Here is a 24,674-nt window from a genome sequence, read left to right on the forward strand (position 1 = left end):
CAAATTAGATGGCACTTGGAGACTTGAAAAAATTCTGTTAACCTCTGTGGGTCTTACTACAATGCTAAGCTGAATTAGTTTAGAGGTGTCATTTACCTCCCTGTGTATTACAAATAAGTAAGAATCATTCCTGGGTGAAGGATATCACACCTGAGTTATTTTCCATTGCTTACAAATGCTGGTGTTTTCCACAGAGAAAGCATAACCCACTGATAATTATTAAGGCCAGAAGACTCCAGTTTCAAGATAGAAGGTACCAAGTCTTTATTGAGAAACCTGCCTCCTCACCTCCCTTACTGAAGACGGTAGACACACTCTGTGTCAGGGTAGGCTGGCAGGTTCAGCTGGTACTTCTTTTCTAGAGCAGGTGGTACAAAACGCCCTCCGAGGTAATGATATCGGCCAGTAAACTGAGTTGCAGACTTCTTGGGTGCCGTCAGTGAGATGAGTAAGTCTGGTTGGATTCCACTAGGGTTTCCCTTCTCTACATCCCATCCTGAAGAGAGAAAGTCATATAAGCAAGTACAAAGGCCTGGTCCTAAGGAAGAAGGAAACCCCTCAGTCCCATGTACTATGAGGCTCATGTTTTCCCACAGGGCTGGCCAGCATGATCTTTGCACCCCCCCCCTCCCTAATGTGGAACACCAAAGGCTACGTTCAGATTATTTTAGACCTGGGCTATACTATGGGCCAAGCTCCTGGGTATCAGCCCTAGCCAGGTTTGAGCATGAGTCCCCCCACCATCTGAGTCCCAGCACCTGAAGGAATATCGATGCTAGCGATGGGCACAGTGAGTCCACTCAAGACACTCAGGATACTGTGGAACGGCTCCCGAACATCGCCCTTGAAACTGAAGCCGAAGATGGCATCCACCACCAATTCATACAGCTCATCCACCATCATGGGCTGTGAGGGTGCAGGAAGAGGAAAGACAGGAACTGCTGTCACATAGGGAGGGCTGTCCCTGTACCCACTGACCACAGAAGCACAGATATAATTGTCCCCTAAGGCACAGTAAAGAGTAGCTCATTCGAGCCAGTCTGAATCCAGGCATACTTTCTGTTCTGAGCACCTGCCTGTCAGTGGTGAGAGGCTGACTGCCAGTTTCAGGCTTCCTGAGACTGGAAGCCAGGAGGGACTAGTTCTGCATGTTAGTATTGTCATCCATAGAATGTTTTTTGAAAAAGTTTTGGTTTCCCACCATCTATGCATGCATGCATGCATGCATTTATAGAAAAGGTTCAGGATGAGGCCCTGGGGGCCAGAATACTGTTTGATGCACGTTGCAGGGTGTGTGTGTGTGTGTGTCTCGCTACAGAATGGGAGTGACTGGAGTTGCTAGTGTTGGAAAGTCGTGGCGCACACACAATATGGAGAAGCATCTACACTTCTATTTAGAGAGCAGTTTTTAGGACAGAAACTAAACAGGCCTGCTTCGTCTGAAACATGAGGGGAAAGGCAGGGGCAGTACTTACTGGAGATGAGGCATCAACCCACATACCTCTGGGGGCATTTCACCAAGGAAAGGGATGTCCATTTTCTGACACTGAGTCACTAGCCCAGTGAAGAGTGGTTTGTTAGGTCTTTTGGGGTAATAGATAGTTGGCTGGTAACCCTAGTTGAAAAGGAAAACAGCCATTCAATCTCCGGTTCCAGAATCCTTATACCTTGCCACAAAAACTCAGTTCATATACTCACAAAAAGTTTGAGGTGTCGCGCACAGACCAGCCCATCCCCTCCGTTATTTCCGGGGCCACAGATGACCAAGACAGTCGGGGGACTCTTGGACATAGACGTGGGGGGATAAGCCTGAAGGCAGAAGTGCAAAGGGTCGGGCAGTCATCGCTATGTGCTCCACCGCCCGGGACTTCCCCACCTGCTCCTCACAAAGGCTTCTCGTTGTGCCACGTACCTTGGCAATGGCCGTGGCACAGCTCAACCCGGCCAGCTCCATGAGTTGATCCACGCTGAACTGGTATTCGTTAAAAAGCTCCTCGTCCACGGCCTGAGCCTCCTCCTGGCTGAGGGAAGTCCTGGCCTGAGTCCGCCGCTGGGGTGCTGGGGCCGCGGCCTGCCCCGCCCCGCCCCCGCGGGAGAGCGCGGCCGTACCTCAGGTACTTCACCGCCGCACTCGCCATGGTCTCCGAGCTCCGGTGCTGCGTTCCCCACCAAATGGGCCCTGCACGGCACACACTCTGCCGGCTTGCGATCCGTGGCAGGCGCGAGCCTGCAACTAGCAGCCCCAACCCCAGCAGCGTCCGCAGCCCGGACATTCGACACACAGAGCGTCGCCTGCACAGCGCATGCCCAGGCCCGTCCCGCCCCAGCGCCTTTTGCCAGGAACCGTCGGTTCCCAGTCCCAGACTATCACACGTTCCGCGCACCTTCGTTCCGGCCTGCGTTCTCACCTTTCCCCAACGTTGCAGAGTTCCAGATGTGCTTCACTCCCTCTGTGGTCCTGGCTGGCCTCTATCTCGAAGCAGCTCTATTGCCTTCAGCGTCCTTGCTGAGAGGTGGGAATTGCACACATGTATCGTGCCCAGCTTTTTTAATTATAAAAGAATTATTATCTCTTCTAGGGAATATCTTTGACCTCCCGCTACCCCTGCTTTTGTTTGTTTTTAATATTTAAAATTGTTGGAGGGAGGAGGCATGCACGTGCCCTGTTGCACATACAGAGGTCAGAGGACAATTTCTGTGCGTCCTGTCTCTCTTCTACACTGTAAGATCTGAGGATCAATCACAGGTTGTCAAGCTTGGTGCTCAGTGCCCTTACCCTCTAAGTCATTTTGTGGGCCTCTGCCCTGTCTATTTTACTTATTTGATGTATAGAATTTGTAAGGCTGCGATAGTGGCAGGAACTTTAGATTGCTCGTGTAGTTGTGCTTTGAGTCCGAGGTTCCATGGTCTTACCCAGGACCTCACTAGCTTTATTTTCTGATTTCACTAGCATGTGAGTGACTTCACCTTTGCAAGTTACTCAAGACTTCTTACGCATTTTCTGGAAAATATTTATTTAGTTTACTTTTGGTTTTGTTCTTGATTGTTTCAGAGTGTGGGTATGTGCACATGACCTCAGGTACCTCAGGAACCAGAGGTGTCAGATTCCCTGTGGCCTAGGCTGCCCTGGATCTTATGTTGCCAAAGATGGCTTTACATCCCTGATCCTCCCTCCTGTTGAGATCCCGGGTCTGGGCCACTGTGGCTGGCTTTATTTAAGTTTAGTGATTCTGAAGATTCATTTTTAAAACACAATGTGAAACATGTTTATTTAGCATAGATATGTTAAACACTTAAACATGCCAGATGCTAACATGAACCATCACCTCATCTCATAGCATCGCTATTATTCCTGTTTCAAAGAGGAAACAAAACAAAACAAAACAAAACAAAAGAGCTGCCCAGTGCCCAGTGACAGGCTGGCCTTACAGCCTTCTGCAACTTATCCTGGTACAGAAAGATAATAATGACTTATCCTGCTTGGCTTCATTCTGATGGGAGTAACTATAGAGCAATTCCAAAAACATCCCATCCACAGAACTCAGGAGACAACCGATAAGAGCTGTCTCCAGGAAGGCCGCCTCTGAGCACCAATCCCCTTTGTTGCCGCCTGGCAGCCTTTTAGGTTTTCCTTGAGGAGTGGTTCCAAGTCCAAGCGAGAGTCACATGGATTGAGTCCCTGCTGAGTCCCAGAGATTTTGCATCTAGATTCCATTTTAATTCTGCCAAACCCATAATGTGTTTGTAGCCTATCATAGATAAGACTACTCGATCAGATAAATGGGTAAGGCAATGTGGTTGGTTAGGGGCCTGATGCAATCACAACATTCATGGGTGGCACACACCATCATTTGCACCTCAAAACCCATCCCTCCTTTCCTAGCAAATCCTGATATTCACGTTTGCGTGGCCGCACAGCAAAACCGAATATTTTCTACTCTCTTTCCAGCCGGTAAGAATGACCATGCAATTAAATGTTGACCACTTATGAACAGAAATGATATGGATAGGCAGACAGACAGAGCTGTAGAGCCACTCCCATAGAGTACTCTTTTGGAGGGATGCATTGTTTGCTTGATTTTTTTGTTTGTTTTTGAAACAGGGTCTTACCCTGAGCTTGGCTGTCCTGGAACTCACTATGTATACCAGGCTGGTCTTGAACACACAGAACTGCCTCTCTCTTCATTCTAAGTGCTGAGATTAAAGGAATACAACACTATGCCTGGCTTCATGGTGTACTTTTAAAAGCTGTCCTCTGCTTCTTTTCTTGTTACTGGGCTGGAGTGAAGGTAGGATGCTTGTCTTAGTCTGAGAGTCACTGTTGCTGTGATGATTTGTGACCAACAAGTAAGTTGAGGAGGAAAGGGTCCATTTAGCTTACACTTCCACATCACAGCACATCATCAAGAAAGTCAGGAACCTGGAGCAGGAACTGATGCAGAGGCCATGGAGGTGTGCTGGCTTGCTCAGCCTGTTTTCTTATAGAACCAGGACCGCCAGCCCGAGGATGGCACCACTTACAATGGTCTGGGTACTCCCCCATGGCTAATTAAGGAAATGCCCTGCGGCTGGAACTTATGGAGGCATTTTCAGTCAAGGTTCCCTCCTTTCAGATAACTCTAGCTTGTTTCAAGTTGTCATAAAACTAGCTGGCTTGACGCTGTAAGTGGAGCTGCCTTTTCCTTCCTCCCTGGATGGCCTGTGCACGCTAGCCAAGCTCTTTATCACGGAGGTACTTTCCCAGTCCCTGCAGCTATGCAGTGGAAACCCCATGTTATGTCAGAGTCAGGGCTGTAGAGATGTGTCAGCAGTTAAGAGCACTTACTGTGACAGGAGGGACAGGGAGAGGAGCCCTCAAGAGATCCACCTGCCTCTGCCTCCTGAGAGCTGGGATTAAAGTTGTGTGCCACCTGGCAAGATTCCAAATTTTTTTTATACAAACCTTACCAGTTACCCGTTGACTGCAATTTCCAGTTTGCTTCTTTAAAAAAAATAGATTTATTTTATTTTATGTGTATGAGTGCTTTGCCTGTGTGTATGTCTGTGTACCATATATATGCCTGATGCCCTCAGAAGTCTCAAGGCCCTGATCCCCTGGAACTTGAGTTATGGACAGTTGTGATTTACCATGTGAGATCTGAGAATCAAGCCCCAGCTCTTTAGAAGAAAAACAAACGCTCTTAACGTTCTCTCCAACACCGCCCACTCCCACTTTGCATCTTTAGGATTGACTCTATTTTATGTGCATTGGTTTTTGTCTATATATGTGTCTCTGTGAGGTTATCAGGATCTGCTGGAGCTACAGACAGTTGTGAGCTGCCCTGTAAGTGCTGGGGAATGGACCCAGGTCATCTAGAAGAGCAGTTGGTACTCTAACGGCTTCCCCCTCTCCCCAGCCTTAGTTTGTTTCTTTAAAGGGAATCCGCTTATGGTCTGAAGCAAGCAGAGTGCCAGATTACTCTAGAATCTTAAGACTTGGGCCACTTTGTAAAACCTCCCTTGCTTGTGTCTAATTCAACTGCAGCTTTTGAAAGTGACTAACCTTGGCCTGGAGCCAGCTGTGGAATGCTTGCTTAGCACAGGATGCCCTGTTATGCCTCCAGTCCCTAGCCGCAAGCAAAATAAACAGAAACAAACCGAAAAGTGACCTAAATTGAACGAGTCTGTTAAGGATCCAACTCAGCTTTGTAGAAACAATGCTTCTTTTTACACTTAGGTCCCAGATTTGCATTTTGTACTAAATCACATCGGACTGCGGGCCAGCTCAGGTGGGAGTGGGGTGGGGGTAGGGCTGTACAGTGGGCTGTGTCACTCAGTTCTGCCTCCAGGTCCTGTTGGTATGACTGAATCTTTAACCCATTTAGCCTCTGAGCTTTCTTTTCCTCATCTTGGTTTTTATTGTTGGATTTTTGTTTTTTGTTTTTGTTTGTTTGTTTGTTTGTTTGTTGAAATACTGTCTCACTATATAGCCCTGGCTGGCCTGAATTTTCTATGTAGACCAGGTTAACCTCAAACTCCCAGAGATCTGCCAATCTTGGACTCCCTAGTTGTTTTGTTTTTTTGAGATAAAGTCTTGCTACGTAGCGCAGGCTGGCCTTGAAGCAGTGATCTTCCTGCCTTCTCTGAGCTTTAGGATCATAGGCCTGTGTCACCATGCCCAGCCTTCTCTTTTCCTCCTGCATTCCTGTGAGGAAATACCTGTAAAGTGTTCAGGGTGTGAAGCTCAAAAAATGTCAAAGCATCATTATTGTTGCCGTGACCTCAGATACGCATGGGGACAGTGATGGGAGCCTCTGCTCTCTTATCTGCTGCTGTGTGGCATTCATGCCTCCCATGTGAAAAGGGGACATGGAGAAGCTCAGTGATTCCAAGTCATCTGAGCTGGGGGGGGGGGTCATTTTTAGAACTGGGGAAAACTTTAACAGTCACGACATTCTAACCCAGAAAAGCAAGGGTCAGTGCTCACTGCTCATTTCCCAGGTTTTGCTTTTTGTTTTGGTCTACTGAGTTAAAGACCTTCCCCCAAAGAAGAGCAAAGAGAATCTCAATGTGGAGTCAGCAGAACCCTTGGCTGTCTGTTCACCATGCCCACATCCATACTGAAGGTCCTCCCCAAGGCCCTAAAGGCCTCTACTGGGAAGTTCCTGTGGAGGTGAGCGCTGCAGCCAACAGGTCTAGGTCACACGATGGTGCAGAGGCCAGACTGGATGGATGTCCTCTGGAGGTTCCTGCCCAGGGCTTCCTTGGTCCCTATGGATGACCTAAACAAGGCAGAGGAGCCTGTCATGGGGCAACTGCAGAAGCACAGGAGGCTGCCTCCCTGGCTGCAGCTTCTCAACCCTGTTTTCTTTAGGACTCTGCCTTTCTCATGCCTGCAGACAGGCCTTGCAGGAGCCTGGGATACTGCCAAGCACTAGATGTTTTCTTCCCTCAACCTAACAGTGGCCCTGCTCAGTTAAAATCACCACAAGCTACCTCTTTACTGGAGCCGCCCATCCTCCAGGCCCCCGCCCTCCTCTAGGACTTACCTATTGTTGGGTGCTGTGTTGACGAGATGTTCCACTCCTCTGGGCCATGGGCCTCCAGATGGAAGATGTTCTGAGGCTCCTAAGCCTGGATGGAGGGGGTTGGATACATTTATTACAGGCCTCTTCATAACCAGGACATCACAGTGGGAAAGAGGAAGAAGCGAAGGTGGGGACAGGTGGGTGAATATCTAGCCATGTATCGGTCACATCCTCGAGGATGCCCTGGACAAGCCAGGTGCTTGGTCCACACGAATTGCCTAATGATGGAGGACTGTTCCCTAGAAGGAAAGACCCTGGACACACATCAGGAATCTAAGCCAGCTCACCAAATGGTAAGGCCTTCAGCTCCCTGAGCTTGAGAGTTTCCAGGGACAGCCCAGTAAGGAGTAAAGCCTAAGGCCCCAGTGCCTGACATGGAGCTGGCTCTCCACACCCTGTGCTCTAAGATACAAAGTTTAAGATGCTGAAATGAAAGCTAGGGAACAGGCAACACACATCTGGGAAGGCCTTGGAGAAATGGGCCAGGCCCCCAAAGATGAGCAGAAATGTGGAAACGCTGCTGCAGGCAGGGGTCGGCAACCTGGGATGCCAGGGGTGGGTGACAGGCATAGGTGGGAGAACCAGGAAGGTGATGATGAGGATTCCGACGGCAGGAGTTGGGCGTGTTCCTCCCACCCCCCCCCAATCTTTCCACTCACAGTCCTGTCTCTGAGGTTCTAACACAATAGTCATGTTCATCAGCCCCTCCTTTTTCTTCTCACGGCCTTCTTCTGACCTACTGAAAGGTTTTCAGGGACAGACTGGATGTGGCCAGGCTGTGGGACACCCCAGGGGTCAGCTTCCCACCCCCCGCCAGCAAACCCTCTTCTACCAGGTCGGGACTGCTTGGCTCACCTGTCCTGGGCATCTTCTGCACTACTGTGTACCCTAGCTGAGTTCTTTGCCTCTAGGGAGGCCTCCCATGAAGTCTGGAGTTTTCCAGGAACAGATGGCTGGTGAATTCAGAGAACATGGCATGGGGAAACCCGCCTTGCTATCACTGCCCCACAGTGTCCCCACACAGACTTAGGTGCTGGATCAGAGGCTCTGTGTGCTTGTCAGAGTTAGTGGAAGGCCTTGCCCTGAGGCCTAAGACTTTTTTTTGACTTTTAATCCAACCCCCTACCTCCAGGATAACTACCTCTATCCCAGTATGGTAACTGAACCTAGGGACTCATGTTTGCTGGGCGAGCATTCTACAACTGAACTACACCCTCTCTGCTTCAGGTGAATTTAACTGTGTTTGAAGATTATACAGTGTCCTGGGCTTTAAAACAAGAGGGCATTGAACCCATTGAGTCCCTATAATAAAGCATAAATATCCATTCTTGTGGTGAGAGGACGTTTCCTATAGAGGAAAGCATTTCAAGAGCCCATGACCTGGTGGAGAGAGACTGGGAGGCAAAATGAGGTAGAAGTAGATGAGTCCAAGAGGCCCTGAAGAAGCCCTACCAACGAGACAGCTCCTGGAGTTTTCTTGGAGCACCACCCCCATCCTGTGGCCATTTAGGGAATTGCACCCAAGAACGGCCTCCCAACTCTTCACACAAATGCCTGAAGGCCTTGGCCTTAACCCAATGGGGCTTGTGACCTCAGCTAAAGTCCGGAGAAACAGCCCGTGTATAAAAGGTATGTCACAATCTCCATCCACCTCCCTGCCCCACCCCCCATAACCTGATATACATGCATCCCTCATGCAAGCCCAGGGGCAAATGAACACGGAGTGGTTTTAAGTATGGCATTCCTGAGTACATCCTTTCTGGAGCATCTCGTCCCCACTCCCACCTCCTGGTCTTAGGTGTTATACTACCAGAAAATGAGCCTGGGCTAGCTTCTCCTGAGTCACGAAGGTCCGCGTGGCATCTGCCAGTTTGGCCACAAGCCGCTCTCGTATAGAACTTGGTTCGTGCTGGGGAGGAGGGACAGGATTGGAATGAGGATGGCCTGAGCCATCTGCAAAAATAGAAAAGGGGGGTTGGGGATTCAGCTCAGTGGTAGAGCGCTTGCCTAGCAAGCGCAAGGCCCTGGGTTCGGTCCCCAGCTCCGAAAAAGAAAAAAAAGAAAAGGGATAGAGGGAAAGAGTGAGGGGTCTGATTCCCCCTTTGTGCACCGCCACCATGCCACCAGGCCACTATGCCACTGAGCACAAAACTGTAGGCAGACTGCCTCTTCCCCCAGGTAACAGACCTGGACCTGGTATTATGGTGTTTCTAATCGGTAAATAGGTGGAGGGAGCAAGGAGCGAGGCCAGCAGTATCAGCCGGAGAAAGCTACTCTGCAGGAGGGGAAAGCAGGAAGTCGGAGGCCATCATGGAGGGTCTCACCTGACACAGGGCCAGCGCTTCCTTATAATATTTCAAGGCTTGGTCATGTTGCCCCAGTCTGGCTGCAGCTGCCCCAAGGCCCTCACACGCCTGCCACTGTCCCTTCACGTCCCCTAAGGAAGAGAACTTGAAAGATCTTTTCGTGTTCCCTGTTCCACAGACCCTCCCGGCATTGTATACCCTCGGTCTTTGCGTCCCCCACCCTGAGTTCCAAGCTAACCCTCTCATTCTTACCAGTGTCTTGGGCAGCCTGCAGGGCATGCAAATAGCTGTCCCAGGCAGCCCTGTGGTCCCCCAGCTGGCTCAGTGAAAATGCCAGGCCGCTAAAGCTGCGACCCTGCTCCCACCGCTGGCCCACAGAGCCTGAAATCAGAACAGATCCGTTTGAATAGGGACTTGGTTCCTGGGGCATTGAGACCTTGCCCTCAGCAGGAGAGGGTGCCAGGAGTGCCAAAGCCCAGCCTCAGTACCTCTAGGTGACCCACAAAGACCTAAGCTATTCAAGTTAAGCCTCTCACCTCGTTTTACCCCAAATATGTCCCTAGCAAGTTGGGAGACTATGTTAATAGGTTGAGGCAAAAATAAATAAATAAATAAATAAATAAATAAATAAATAAATAAATAAATATAATAAAAAAAATCAGAGATCTGTCTCTACCTCTGGAGTGCTGGGATCAAAGGTGTGCACCGCCATACCAGGCAGGTTAAAAAACTCTTTAGGTGCTGGGCACCCAGGTCATAGTTACAGTCCCACTTGTGTGATTGGATGCTGTGTTTTATTTTTGTGTGTGTTTGTGTAGTACTGGGAATGGAACAGGGCCCTGTGTACACCAGGCAAGTGCTTTGCCACCGAGCCACGCCCCCAGCTACCCATTACTTTTTCATTTTTTTCATACTTATTTCTGGAGGTGTATGGCTGTGCACAGATGGGAGTCAGAGGACCAGGTAGTTCCAGCCTAATAATTGCTCCCAGAGATCCAGCCAGTCAGGGCTCTGGGTGTAGAGCTGTACAGGTCAGGACCCAGACTCCTCAGTCCCCTCCCAACTCTTCGGCTACCACCAGGTTCATTGGAAACACTTTATTCTTTTTCTTCTTTGACAGGATACCATGTAACCTGAGCTGGGCTGGAATTTGACTATGTAGCCAAGGATAACTTAAAGCTTCTGATTCGCTTGCCTCCCCCTACTGAGCACTGGGAGTGCAGATGAGCACTTGGTTTATGTGGTGCTGGCAACCGAACCAGGGCAAGCACTTCAGATCTATGTGTATATATGTACACACACACACACACACACACACACACACCCTCTCCTCCCCCCAGGCATGAAACTTCTTTTTAATCCTTTAGTCCTGGCCCCATTCCCCAGCCCCTGGGACCCACCATGCAGATCGACAGCCTTCTGGTGAAACTCCTGCGCTTCCCAATAGTTGCCAAGGACATTGTGGGTCATTCCAAGGTTTTGAAGCACTGTAGCCTGCTCTGCTGCCTGTCGACACAGGGGTAGGGCCTGCAGGAAGGCCTCTACTGCCAGAGGGAACAGCTGGAGTTGGAAGTAACCCATGCCTACATCATTGTAGAATGGCCCTGGAGAATAGAAGCAAAGTCACTGATAGTCAGGTGAGCTGCAGCTAAGGCTCATGTATAGCTCCTGACCCACTCCTCCAGGTCCCCCAACCCTCAGGACACTGCCAGGCTTAGGCTCAGCACCTCTTTAGATCTCACACCTTGTTTATTAAGGCTCACCCAGCAGTCCCTGGTCAGCGCCCCGGTCAGCATCAGCAAGCTTACGGCTCTCCTCCAGAGCCTGCAACACTTCACTCAGTCTATACTGCCGGCTGCTCAGCATACATCTCACAGCAGCCACCTGAGCCAGGGCTGCATCCCAGAGCCGGCCTGTGTGAGCATAGGCCTGGCTAGCTTCCTGCAAACTGCAGGCTGCTTGCTTGGGCCAGCCCAGGGCCTGGTAGCAGGCTCCTATTTTTGCCTGTGCTTCCCCATGGTAGCTCTGTGGCTGGTAATGGCCCAAAGCCCTGCAGTACCAGTCCAAAGCTTGAGTCAGGTCACCAAGGGAATGATAGGCCAAAGCCACATTGAAACACTGGTCGCCATGACACCAGCCTGCAGACTTCTCTTCAGGACGGGCTCTCAGAAGTAGCTCAAGACCTGTGGCTGGGTCTCCAGTCTCCACATAGGCAGCCCCTAGGTTGAAGGCACAGGCTCGAAGAACAGGGCTATCTCTGGTTGATGGGGCCTTGGAGGCCAGCAGGAAGGCCTTCTGGAAGCTGCCCAAGGCCTCCTGAATCTGGGCAGCATGCAAGGCCCTGTGGCCAGCCCTGGTGAGGCTCTGGATCTTGGCTTCTTCTTGCAGCCTCTTCTTTTTCTCTTTTTTCTTCCTGCAGTTTGGGGGTTTGGGCACAGTCTCAAGCTTCTAGTGGCTGTCCTCAGGGGATAGGGGAAGACCCAGGGTTGATACAATGAACAGAGGGGTCAGCATGTCAGTCTTTTTTTTTTTTTTTCTTTTTTTCGGAGCTGGGGACCGAACCCAGGGCCTTGTTCTTGCTAGGCAAGTGCTCTACCACTGAGCTAAATCCCTAACCCCCAGCTTGTCAGTCTTAGCTCTCTCCCTCTACCCTTCCAAGTAGGAGCCCTCAAGGGAAATTTGGTCACCTCTGACCTCCAGGGACCAAGGATTTTCCTCTGACCTCTTACCTTACTTCCTGTGTCCCACTGGGCAGCATTTTGACTCCCTCTCTCTTTAGAGCTCTTCCAAGTTCTTTGTCAGGAACTCAGACCAAGTAACTTTCTGAAAGCTGCTTCTGTGAATCCAATCCTCCATGTCACCAAAACCAAAACCAGACCAAACAAAAGTCCCTGCAAACAAAAGTTTTGATTTCACAGGATTTTTCTCCCTAAGTCTTGCCCTAACGTCTGCCCCCAGTATTCGGGATTAAATGCAACTTTCAAGGCAAGCACTCTGCCATGGAGCTGCACCACCGGCTGCATTTAGCACACTGTGTCACTAGTCTGGGAATGAGTTGAAGGCAATTAGATCTTCAGTGAGAGTTTACTGAAGGGTTGGGGTGGGAGCACTGGCCCGGCAGGTAAGAGCATGTGTTGGTCTGCCAAAGGGTTCAGGTTTGGTTCCCAGGACCCACATGGTGACTGAAACCATCTGTAACTCCAGTTCCAGCAGCTCCAACTCCTCTTCCTTGTCTCTGAGGGCATCATACACACTTGGCGCACAGACATACATGCAAGCAAAACAGTCATAATAAAATAAAAATAAGTTTTTAAAAGGCTGGAGAGATGGCTTAGCAATTAAGAGCATTTACTGCTTTTTCCAGAGGTTCTGAATTTTGTTCCCAGTACCAGGTCAGACAGCTTGCTCACAACCACCTGTAACTGCAGCTTCAGGGAATCCAAAGTCTCCGGTGCGCGCGCACACACACACACACACACACACACACACACACACACACACACATTTACTTAAAACAAAAATATATATCTTTAAAAGGTTAGTGAACTTTTAAATTAGTCACTTCTGTGACTCACTTTGTGACTTCTGCAGTCACTTGTACTGACATACACATATACACATACACATAATTTTTTTTTTTGGTTCTTTTTTTCAGAGCTGGGGACCGAACCCAGGGCCTTGCGCTTCCTTACACATAATTTTAAAAATAAAATATTTTAAGCCTGGTGTGGTGGCACAGACCTTTAATCCTAGCACTCAGGAGGCAAAGGCGGGTAGACCTCTGAGATCGAGGCCAGCCTGCTCTTCCAGACAACCAGAGATATACAGAAAATCTGTATCACAGGGTGGGGGCGGGGGACCAGCAACACATACAATTTAAAATCATCTTCAAAGGTCCATTTCAGTGACACTACAAGGACTCAACTGTGCACCCACCATCTGCCATTCCCTGGGGATTACCATCTTTTAGTCAACTTCTAAAGGATTTATTTTTGTTATTTTGAATTATGTGTACATGAGTGCATGTGGGTTTGTGCACCAGAGGCTTTGAATCACTTGGAGCTGAACTTCCAGTTGCTTATGAGCTGCCTGGTGAACTCAGGGCTGGGAACTGAGCTCAGGTCTCTGCAATCAAAAAGTACTCAGTCTGTCTTTCAGCCGATCTGAGCCCCAGCATTTCCCTCAAAACAAAACAAACAAACAAACAAAGGCTATGACAGCAGCACTCACCTTTAACCCCAAGTCAGGATATAAAGACAGGCAGATCTCTGTGAGTTCAAGGCCAGTCTGGTTTGCATAGTGAGTCCAGGCCAACAAGGTCACAAAAGCCAAACAGCATAGACAGGGCTACCCTCTCACCTCTCATGCAAGGTCTTGTGAACATGTGCTGCTGCTTTATAAACCAATGGGAATACAGCACAGTCAGCTCCGGTGTGTGCCAGTCTAGCCCTGGGCACTCAAAGCTGAGGCCGATGTGGGAGGGGTCTGTCTGCAATGTCTATGCCCTTCCTGTTATCTCCTCTACTTTCTGTCAGGCGGTTTCTGCTCTGGTCCCCAGAGAGCTCAGGTTCAGAAACATTCCTCTCATCAGCACATTCCTCCTGGACTCCCTCTCTCCCCAGGAAACAGAAAAAAAGCTGAAAAGTGACCCCCCCACACACACACTTTTTTCTCTTTTACAGAGAGAAGGCAGAAGGGATGCCTCTTTTCAAATAAATATTCTCTGGGGTTGGGGATTTAGCTTAGTGGTGGAGAAAAGGCAGGGAGAGAGGGAGGGTGAGAGAGAGGGAAATTTAGGCAGAGTTGCTTCTGAAAACACACAAAATCCTGACTAGATGAGGCTCCCCACCTTGAGGCACTCCTGGCTGTCCCCACCACAGGACCTCTTACCTCTCTACTGTTTTCTTCACAGTCATAGTGGTTGTCTGGAATGGGTCTGCTGACTCAGGTTACTTCTGACTAGCTTGGAGCTCAGAACTGTGTTACCAGACACTGTGCCCTACTCTCAGGTAATCCGTTGAGTGACAGCTGTGCTGGCCTATCTTAGCGGAGAACCCTAATGGTGCACAGGCATAGTCACCTTCCCCTTCCTGCTCAGCTGCCCCACCCCTGCAGACACATCTTCCAGCTCCTTCAAATAATACATCAAAATGCCATGAGACTATTAACCAATTATAGCCACGAAGATCATCTATCCCTTTCCACCTTATTTTTTAATTTTAATATTAAGGGAGGTTCTTGAGGTGATCTTTCCTTAGCTAGCTTCCTGAGTGCTGGGATTACAGTTTGTGTCACCATGCCCTGCTTATCATTCCCTTTCAGAGTGATGTGACAGGACAAAGAACTCCATCTGCTACAGGGCGACTGCAAGTTTTTTTTTGTTTTTTTGTTTTTTTTTTTTTTTTCTTTTTTTCGGAGCTGGGGACCGAACCCAGGGCCTTGCGCTTGCTAGGCAAGCGCTCTACCACTGAGCTAAATCCCCAACCCCAAGTTTTTTTTTTTTTAAGAATCATTTATTTTATGTATATGAATACACTGTGAACTCCAGGTTCTGTTTGATGAGAGGACAGGAGGCCCTGCAATCACCAGGACTCACAAACCCCACCAACCCAGGAACCTACCACCAATGGCTGCATCTAAATGTAAATGTTCCCATTTGCCTAGGGAAAAAGCTTTTTAAGTAGAAAGGCCATTCCCAGAAACAGACTACTGAAGTAGATGCGCTGACCACAGTTGCAACACAGGCTTTTGTGCAGGCCTGGTACCCAGGGCCATATCCATGCTCCAGACAGGCTGAAGCTTCTGGTCTGGCTTGGCTTTCAGAGGTGCTAGTACAGCCTGTCCAGGCCAATTAGGCCACTGAGTGGCCCCAAATTCAGCAGGCTTTCCTTGAGGATAATCTGGGGTGGGGCAGGGCCTGAAAGTGTTTTATCCAAGGTCCTAAGGAGGCCCCTCCAGGACCCTCCATCATTCTGAACCATTATCTGGTTCCCTGCACATCCACCACATCCTTACAACTCCTTCCATAACTAATAAAACACAGAACATCATGGGGAGAATACAAACAACACCGACAATCAACGTGATCACAATTAACACATACATTTCAATAATAACTTTAAACGTCAGCGGACTCAATTCTCCAAAAGCCACAGACTTGAACTGATCAAGAAAAGCCAGGGGCTAGAGAGGTGGCTCAGTGGTTAAGAGCACTGACTGCTCTTCCAGAGGTCCTGAGTTCAAATCCCAGCATCCACATGGTGGCTCACAACCACCTGTGATGGGATCTGATGCCCTCTTCTGATGTTTCTGAGGAGAGCTACAGTGTACTCACATTCATAAAATAAATAAATCTTAAAAGCAACCAAAACCCAAAATCCACCTATCTGTTGCTGCCAAGAAATACATCTTAGCTTTTTTTTTTTTTTTTTTTTTTTTTCCGGAGCTGGGGACTGAACCCAGGGCGTTGTGCTTGATAGGCAAGCGCTCTACCACTGAGCTAAATCCCCAACCCACACATCTTAGCTTTAAGGATAGGCACTGCCTCAGAGTGAAAGGCGCTCCATCAGACGGAACCAGGGAGGAGCAGGGATTGCTAATAGCTGACAAAATGCAGCAAATTAGAACAAATCAAAAGAGATAAGGGGACACTTCCTTCCAGCCAAAGGCACAGTTAACCAAGAAGACGTCCCTATCCTAAACATACATGCACCCAGCTCTGCGGTGCTCAATTTCATTTTTTTTTTTTAAATCTACTGCTGTATTTAAAGACAGAAATTACCTTCCATCCATTGAGAGTTGATGTCAGTACCCTTCTTGTGTCCTTTGGACAAAAAATAAACAGGAACATAGTTCACTGACATCACATCAAGTGGACGTAGCAGATGTCTGCAGACCACCCAGACATCAAAGGATACACATTCCCCTCAGCTGGACACGGAAACTTTTCTAAAGTAGACCATATCTGGGGCCCAAGCATTTACAAATTGAGGAAGATGGAATTAACTCCTGGAATCCTGTCAGAACACAATGCAATAAAACTTGAAATTGACACCAAAAAAATTCTAGTCGGTATGCAAACTCATGGAGATTAAACAACTCGTTACTGGGGTCAATGGAGAAATAAACAAACAAATATTCCTGTAACTCATCAAACTCTGGGACACGCAGATGGGAGATCTACAAGGGGAATGTATAATGTGCCTATATTAAAGAATCAGAAAGAGCACAAATGAATGCTCTAAAAGTTAGGAAGACAAGAAGAGCTAAATAAAAAAATCCAAGGCCAGATGGATTCACAGAAGAATTCTATCAGACACTCAAGGAAGATCTACAGTCAGTCCTTCACTACTTGCCAGTGATGGGCCACACAGAGGCAGAGGTAGGCTGATCTTTGAATTCTAGGCCAGTCTGGTCCACAGAATGAGTTCCAGGACAGCCAAAAATACAGAGAAACCTTGGCTCATAAAAGAGTAAATAAATAAATGAAAGAGAAAGAAAGAAAAAGAAAAGAGAAAACAGAACTACTCTCAAATTTCTACAAAGTCATTCTACAATATCCTAAGCAGGTAAAGACTCAATTTAAAAAAGAAAACTACAGGCCAATATCTCTGATGAACACTGACTCAAGAAAATACTTGCAAACAGAATGCAGACATATATTAAAAAAGACCGAGTTGGCTTCATTCCCAATGCAGAGATGATTCAGCATATTCAAGCCAGTAAATGTAAACACCTAAGTGGACTTAAAGATAAAAAAAATGAGCTCAGTGAATGCAGAAAAGACTTGACAAAATCCAACATTCCTTCATGACAAAGATCCTAGAAAATGTAGGGTGAGCGAGGACATACAACACGAAAGCTGTATATGAGCAACCCACAGCCAACACCATCCTAAACGGAGAAAAGCTTGAAGCAATCCCACTGCAGTGAGGAACGAACAGGGATGTCCACTATCCTCACTCCTTTCAACATGGGGCTTGAAGTACTAGCTGGAGCAATCAGGCAAGAAAAGGAAATTAAAGAGATACAGGGGTTGGGGATTTAACTCAGTGGTAGAGCGCTTGCCTAGCAAGCGCAAGGCCCTGGGTTCGGTCCCCAGCTCCGAAAAAAAAAAAAGAAAAGAAAAAAAAAATAAAGAGATACAAACAGGGAAAGAAAGTCAAGCTCTCCCTGCTTGCAAATGACTATACATTAGAGATCCCCAAAAGTCAAAGAAGCAATAAACAGACTCAACGTGGTAGCAGGAAACAGAATCAACTGGCACTTTTCTACACCAAGAAACATACAACAAGATCATGAGTGGGCACCCTCCCATTCATTATAGCCTCAAAGAAAACAAAATGTCTAAGAATACACATAACTAGGGGCTGGGGGTTTAGCTCAGTGGTAGAGCGCTTACCTAGGAAGCGCAAGGCCCTGGGTTCGGTCCCCAGCTCCGAAAAAAAAAAAAAAAAAAAAAAGGAATACACATAACTAAGAAGTGAAAGACTTCTACAATAAAAACTTTAAACCTCTGGAGGTGGCAGGGGAGAGAGAGAGAGACATCCCATGCTCATGGATTTGTAGAATTAACGTTATGAAAATGACTGTTCTACAAAAACCCATTTACAGACTCAAGGCAACCCCAATCAAAATCTTCATCTCATTCTTCACAGAAATAGAAAGATTTTTTTTTGAGGAAGGTTTTGTGTGTGTGTGTGTGTGTGTGTGTGTGTGTGTGTGTGTGTGTGTGTGTGTGTAACACCTTCGGTGTAATGGAATTTACTTTGTAGACAAGACTGGCCTGGAACTTGCAGAGATCCACCAGAGTACTGGGGATTAAAGGTGTACTCCACTACACTTGGTTACTTAAATGTTATCTGGAACCACAGAAGACCCTAAACAGTCAAAACAACCCTGAGTGAAAAGAACAGAGTTGGAGGGGAGGGTACTACCATTCCAGATCTTACGATATAGTACAGAGTCATAGCAAAATAAATAAACAAACAAACACACAAAAAAACAAACCAAAAGCCCATAGCAATAAAAACAACTAGTCACAGCTTGCATCAAAACAGGTGCATAGGCGAAAGGAACAAAACTGGAGACCTGAACGTCAGTACAGAGGACTTCAGCCAAAACCACACATTGGAGAAAAGATAGCATCTTCAACAAATGTTGCTGGGATGATGTTAGACCCATGTCTGATATCTTGCACAAAATTTAACTCCAAATGGATCCAAGACCTCATGCAAAACCCAAAACTGCTGGAAAAAAACACAGGCAGTGCCTGGATGACATAGGCGTAGGAAAGAACCTCCTTAAGAGGGCTCCATTTGCTGGGGTTGGGGATTTAGCTCAGTGGTAGAGTGCTTGTCTAGCAAGCGCAAGGCCCTGGGTTCGTTCCCCAGCTCCGAAAGAAAGAAAAGAAAAAAAAACAAAAACAAAAACAAAAACAGGGCTGGAGAGATGGCTCAGCGGTTAAGAGCACTGACTGATCTTCCAGAGGTCCTGTGTTCAATTCCCAGCAACCACGTGGTGGCTCGCAACCATCTGTAAAGGGATCCGATGCCCTCTTCTGGTGTGTCTGAAAACAGCTACAGTGTACTGGTATAAATAAATAAATCTTAAAAAAAAAAAAAAAAAAGAACAAGTGACCCATTCAAAAAATGGGTGGGCCGGGAACTTGCATAGAAAGTTCTACAATGAAGGAAAAAATGGCTAAGAAATATCTCAAAAAATGTTCTTTGTCCCTAGTAATTAGAGAAATGCAAATCAAAACAACTGTGAGTTCATCTTAGCCTAGCAGAATGGCAAATATCGATAGCACAACGAACAACACACACTGGAGAGGATGAGGGGGAAGGGACCCCTCATTCATACCCACTGTTGGAGATTGTAAACTGGTACAGCTCCTGTGGAAATCAGCGTGGAGAATTCTCAAATAGCTGAAATTAAATCTACCATGTGACCGAGCTATACCACTTGGTGTTGGCTCAAGGGGCCTCAACATCTTACTTGAGACACTCGCTCAGCTATGTTTACTGCTGCTCTAGTCACAAAGGCTGGAAACAGGAAGAACCCAACCGCCCTCGACCAACACTTGGGTATGGAAACTGCGCATACACCATGGAATACCTCTCAACAGTAAGGAAAAGTGAGATCACGCATTTTGCCAGTGAATGAATGGAACTAGAGAAGTTCTTAGAGGGAGGAAATCGAGACCAGGAGGGACAAATGTGTGCGTGTCCTTCATCACTGAAGGCTCCTACGTCCAGATCTACAGACGTGAGTACAAAGTCTGAAGTGACTGCAGAAACCAGGAGAGTAAAATGGAACCACAGCCAGGATGGGGGTGGGGGACAATAGAGAGAGGGAACAGCAGGGTACAAGAGATCTGAAAGGGGGCTCTTTAGGGATGGAGAGAGAGGTAAAGACACAGGAAGGTGGAAGGAGGCCCTGTTGTTGTAAAAATATAAAAAATAAAAAAAGTAGGGTTCTTTTATCCCCACTAGGTCACACTGCAGTGCCCCAAGGTATCTGCTAGACATCTTGGTGGAAACACATCCTAACTCTCACAGCGGCCTAGTGTCTCCGGCCACCGCACACTTTCCTACACTCAAACCGTCACATAAAAGAACACACAACACAATAATCTTTGACCCAATTGGTAAGATATAATTGCCCACTTAGACATACAAAGCCTGGTGCCATCCATCCCTTAAGAACATTGATAACAGGGTTGGGGATTTAGCTCAGTGGTAGAGCGCTTGCCTAGCAAGCGCAAGGCCCTGGGTTCGGTCCCCAGCTCCGGAAAAAAAAAAAAAAAAAGAAGAACATTGATAACAACCTGTAAATACACAGAGCGGATCTGAAGGAGAGTAGTGGGGTATATAGAAGGGATAGGGTGGAGGAAAGGAAATAGATGATTCTTGTTATTATATTACAACCTCAAGAAAGCATTCATATACTTAACACTGGCAACTTAAGCGAAAGATGGTTTATATTAGCTCATGTTTGAGGAATGACATCAAGGCAACAAGAGCTTGACATAGAGTATCTACAACTGGAAAGGGACGAGTACAGTGCTTTCTGGTCAGCTACTCTCCTCCACTTTGTATACTCTAGGGTCCCCTGACCAGGGAATGGTCCCACCCCAAATTAAAAATGAACATGACAAGATAATCCCTCACAGGCTTCCCAGAGGCCTGCTGTACAGGTGACTCTAGGTTTTATCAAGTTGACAATTAGCAGTAACCATTACAGAGCCTTTTCTAATGTCTGCCATGAGGCTTTGAGTCTTGGCCACCCTGCTGCTTGCACAACGTGTGGAGAAGGGAGAAATGCAGATCAGAAAAGCAGATCTCATAATATGCCCCCCCTTTTCCCACCACAGTTGTTATCATTGTCATTAGCGAAGCCTGTATCATCTCCCCTCTGTGCCACTGTGAGGCTTCCCAATTAGTCTGCATCCAGTCTTCCTCTCTCCACTTCCCTGCTGTCATATTTTCTAAACTGTAAGGCCGCTCTGACCTGCTTCTAAAGGGCTTGTGGTTGCTTGTTAGACCCAGTACCTTAGCAAAGTGCCTAAGATGTGTAGTAGAATGTGTCCTCCCTAGCTGACCTGTTTTTCACATCACTAAGGCAACTTTAATTTCCCTAATATTTTTTTTTCTTTTCTTTTTTTCGGAGCTGGGGACCGAACCCAGGGCCTACCACTGAGCTAAATCCCCAACCCCCTTCCCTAATATTCTTACACAAGCTGTGTCCACTGTGTGGAACGCCCCTCCCCTTTGTCTGGGAAATTCTTCAATCTTCAGCTTCAATTGTCAGGATCCAAAGACACAGCTTGGGCTGGGGATTTAGCTCAGTGGTAGAGCGCTTACCTAGGAAGCGCAAGGCCCTGGGTTCGGTCCCCAGCTCCGAAAAAAAGAACCAAAAAAAAACAAAAACAAAAACAAAAAAAAAACCAAAAAACCAAAGACACAGCTTTATGTTGCCACCTGTAGTAGCCCGAGAGTTTTGGTTTTTTTTTCCAGAAACTTCTACTAAGTGAAACCAGGATTCTGAATTTGCTGCAGAAAAGAATTTCAGGACATGTCAGAATGAAGAATTGGCATTTATTAATAAGAGTTTTGAATATAGATTTAAGCACGTGTATTAGTAGAGAAAAAGAGAACACACACCCAAGCTGGGTGTGAGCTTCTGCATGAGTCATGCTTTCTGTACCTTTGTAGTAACCGTGTATCAGGTTTTCATGGCGTCTGAAGTTATGTCTGAGAAGACTGCCAAGCAACCTTAGTGGGATCCTATAGTGGCTGTCACAGGACAAGATCGTGGTAAGAAGGGGAGGCCATAGGCAGACAGGAAGGTTGCACAAGACGGTAGTTATGTTTTTTACTGTAAACAAAGATTTTTTTTATTGTGCAATTCCCAGGATTGCATATGAGGGTCTGCCCAGAGCACGGCTCTGCGGGAGCACGGCTCTGCGGGAGCCTGTAGCAGTGAGCAGGTAATGTGTGTGTGTCTGCTCTCTTGCTCTGTAATGCCCTCGAAGAGCAATGTTCTTAATTCCCAGTTCTGGGGCTCCAGGATCAGAAGAATGTCGATGACTTAGATGGCTCCTTAAAATTTAGCAGTTACCATACTTGCCAAAGGCTACCACGTGATGGGAACCCTAAGGAACTTGGGGAACCCTAAGTCTTTCATTCCACATTGCTGGTTCATATGGCCAAATCAGAAGGCACACGTGTGCTGCATGGTGCACTGTAATCTTAACATGATTTTCTTTTCTTTTTTCCTTTTGGCAGTTTCATATGTGTATATAAAGTATGGTCATGTTTATTCCTCATATTGCGCGTCATTCTTTTTTTTTTTCTTTTTTTCAGAGCTGGAATATTGCATCATTCTTATTTGAAATATTTCAGTATAAAAAGAATATTGTCTCTATAGGTAATCTTCACATCATCGACTTTGTTAGTTGTGTAGGAAGTCTGTTGTTTGCTTGTTTTTTGAGACAGGGTTCCTCTGTGTAGCCCTGGTTGTCCTAGAACTTGCTCTGTAGACCAGGACCGGCCTCAAACTCACAGAGATCTGCCTGCCTCTGCCTCCCCTAGTATTAAAAGAATGTGCCACCACCCCAGGTGAAGTCTTTTTTTTTTTTTTTTTTTTTTTGGTTCTTTTTTTCCGAACCCAGGGCCTTGCGCTTCCTAGGTAAGCGCTCTACCAGAAGTCTTTTTTTAATGACTTATTTAGTTTCTCTTATTTTATGTGCATTGGTGTTTTGCCTGCATGCATGTCTGTGTGACGTTGTCAAATGCCCTGAAGCTGGAGTTGAGGCAGTTGTAAGCTGTCATATGAATGCGGGGAACTGAACCAGGATTCTCTGGAAGAGCAGCCAGTGGTCTGAACCACTGACCCATCTCTCTAGCCCCAGTAGGAAGTCTTAACCCTTAGCTGGCGATTTCAGTCAGACTGCATGGTGTGTGTGTGTGTGTGTGTGTGTGTGTGTGTGTGTGTGTGTGTGTGTGTGTGTGTTGGGAGGGGGGAGGCTCCATTTCCTTCCCATACCCTTTTAATTAATCTGTTTTTCTCTCCTGCCTCAAGATTTGCTGAAATCTCTACTAGGAAGGTCTCTACCCTCCGCTGCAGTGGATCTTTCCCTCCGTGCGGCACAGACTTCCAAGCTTTTTGACTACGTCTATCTCTTGTTGCTATAACAGCACTGATCTAGAACATGTATAACCCTGCATTTGTCATCCAGTTCAGAGTATAACACCAAATAGCACACAGGGAGTCCTGGGAATTCTATAGGAAGTGGGACAGGCTAGTGAAAGGAAGGGCAGCGGCAGGGACTATTTGTTAAAAAGCCAGCTGGGCAGCGGGGGCCTTAGAGAAAGAGCAAATCAAGACACTGCCCTAAGCTATGGCCCCCAGCTCTAAGAGGAACTACAAAACCCAGGATTCCCTGAGGCACGAACGGGAAGCGTCCCATCCCAGCGTGACCGTAGTGAGGGGCGGTGTCCCAGAGGCGGGAGATTCAAAACTGGCAGGAGAAGGAACATGGAGTCTTGCACGGCAGGCCAGGCTCGGACAGCCTGTGAGTGCGGGAAGGATCTGAGGGTGGTGCGGGGTGCTGCTGGTGGGGCTTGGTCTTCGCGGGAGTTGCTGCCCGGAGCACAGTTCGCTGGGGGAGTTCGCCGAAGTGTGCGCAGGGTAACCGAGCGGCAGAACCATCAAAGGGCGCTCCCCCTTATTCCCAGGTTCTGAGGCTCTAGGGTCAGGGGAATGTAGATGATCTAGATGACCCCTTAAAATTCATTAATTACTATACTTACTAAAAGTGCCACGGGACGGGATTCCTCATTGAAACATTGCCTCCCAAATTACTTGATGCCTGATCACCTGGCTGTTTAAAATGCAGAACCTGGAGGTCCGGTTTGGCGGTGCACTCCGGTAATTCCAACAGTTGCAAAGTGGAGGCTGAAGGTCAAAAGTTCATGGTCATTCTTAGCTACATAGTACATAAAGAACAGCCTGGGCTACCCCACTGCTTTCTTAGAGAGAAACTCAGGTTCATGGGAAGGGCTGAAAGGATTCCACCCTATCATCTGAATGAAAAAGAAAACCTGCTTTCTTTTTACTCCTTCTCCACTAGGACACAAAGAGCAAAAATCTGTCCATCCACCTCATGAAGGAACGAGAGTTCCAGGAAAATCATTTTGTGGTGGTTGTTTTGTTTGTTTGTTTGTTTTTTGAGACCCTTTGGTATGTGGACTTGTGTGCGCAGGAGGCATACTCCAGGCCGCTGTCCTTGTTTGCTCGAGGCCCCTCCCATTCCATCTTGCTGAGTCCCCAACTCATAACTCGGAGGTGATGTCACTCACTTACTGGTTTATTTTCCATGCTTCAACAACCAACTCTTGTTCCTTGTAAACTCCCTCAGACCAACCCATGGATTTTCTGCCGTTGGCCAGCACTTTCAAATCTGTATTTGGTTGTGTGTGTCTGTTGAACTGCCAATTCAAATAAGCCCAGCCCTTCCTGAAGTCATACGGCAGGATATCGAAGATGAGGAAATAGGATAAGGAGTAAAAATGACTGGAGTGCCCAGTCAAAGACAAATCGACCATGCTCTCCTGCATATTTGTTTGTTGCTCCTGCAAAAAGTTGTCCCGCACCCTGTGTTTATTTTTATATTGTGTTCCCCGTGAAAAACAGATGGAGAGGTAAAAAGACCATGGCTAAGGCAAAACAGGAATGCTCACCAGCCCAGGGCCTGGCAGAAAGGTATCGCATGAATGATTGACTGTGCTAATGG

At 47.3% G+C, this 24,674-nt stretch overlaps 3 protein-coding genes across 6 annotated transcripts in view; 1 reads left to right on the top strand and 2 right to left on the bottom strand.

Moving 5' to 3' along the window:
- Positions 1 to 239: 239 nt before the first annotated feature.
- On the bottom strand, positions 240 to 2,319 carry Naxe (NAD(P)HX epimerase). 2 transcript variants are annotated; one of them, NM_001399227.1, is made up of 6 exons: positions 2,110 to 2,305; positions 1,913 to 2,021; positions 1,699 to 1,809; positions 1,502 to 1,615; positions 759 to 906; positions 240 to 496 (listed from the first exon to the last, which is right to left on the bottom strand). In NM_001399227.1, exons 1-6 carry the CDS (start codon positions 2,271 to 2,273, stop codon positions 294 to 296), a joined length of 849 nt encoding a protein of 282 aa, NP_001386156.1. In that variant the 5' UTR covers positions 2,274 to 2,305; the 3' UTR covers positions 240 to 293. The 2 variants fall into 2 exon arrangements, with proteins under 2 accessions (NP_001386156.1, XP_063137676.1); XM_063281606.1 differs by lacking the exon at positions 240 to 496 and having other exon boundaries at positions 759 to 938; positions 1,476 to 1,615; positions 2,110 to 2,319.
- Positions 2,320 to 2,336: 17 nt separating this feature from the next.
- Ttc24 (tetratricopeptide repeat domain 24) lies at positions 2,337 to 14,407 on the bottom strand. 3 transcript variants are annotated; one of them, XM_006232788.5, is made up of 11 exons: positions 14,264 to 14,407; positions 12,103 to 12,264; positions 11,137 to 11,786; positions 10,774 to 10,977; positions 9,626 to 9,754; positions 9,392 to 9,504; positions 8,878 to 8,976; positions 7,923 to 8,020; positions 7,727 to 7,806; positions 7,029 to 7,113; positions 6,470 to 6,761 (listed from the first exon to the last, which is right to left on the bottom strand). In XM_006232788.5, exons 2-11 carry the CDS (start codon positions 12,129 to 12,131, stop codon positions 6,680 to 6,682), a joined length of 1,569 nt encoding a protein of 522 aa, XP_006232850.1. In that variant the 5' UTR covers positions 12,132 to 12,264; positions 14,264 to 14,407; the 3' UTR covers positions 6,470 to 6,679. The 3 variants fall into 3 exon arrangements, with proteins under 3 accessions (XP_063138786.1, XP_006232850.1, XP_063138787.1); XM_063282716.1 differs by lacking the exons at positions 6,470 to 6,761; positions 12,103 to 12,264; positions 14,264 to 14,407 and adding an exon at positions 2,337 to 2,506 and having other exon boundaries at positions 11,137 to 11,378; XM_063282717.1 differs by lacking the exons at positions 11,137 to 11,786; positions 14,264 to 14,407 and having other exon boundaries at positions 12,103 to 12,234.
- A 9,009-nt stretch (positions 14,408 to 23,416) lies between these two features.
- Iqgap3 (IQ motif containing GTPase activating protein 3) overlaps positions 23,417 to 24,674 on the top strand; it is a 41,799-nt gene continuing 40,541 nt past the window's right edge. The window contains exon 1 of the mRNA NM_001191709.1: positions 23,417 to 23,453. Coding sequence (NP_001178638.1) covers positions 23,417 to 23,453 — 37 coding nt within the window. The remainder of the gene's footprint in view (positions 23,454 to 24,674) is intronic.

The sequence above is a fragment of the Rattus norvegicus genome, chromosome 2 (genome assembly GCF_036323735.1).
Source record: "Rattus norvegicus strain BN/NHsdMcwi chromosome 2, GRCr8, whole genome shotgun sequence".
NCBI lineage: Eukaryota > Metazoa > Chordata > Mammalia > Rodentia > Muridae > Rattus > Rattus norvegicus.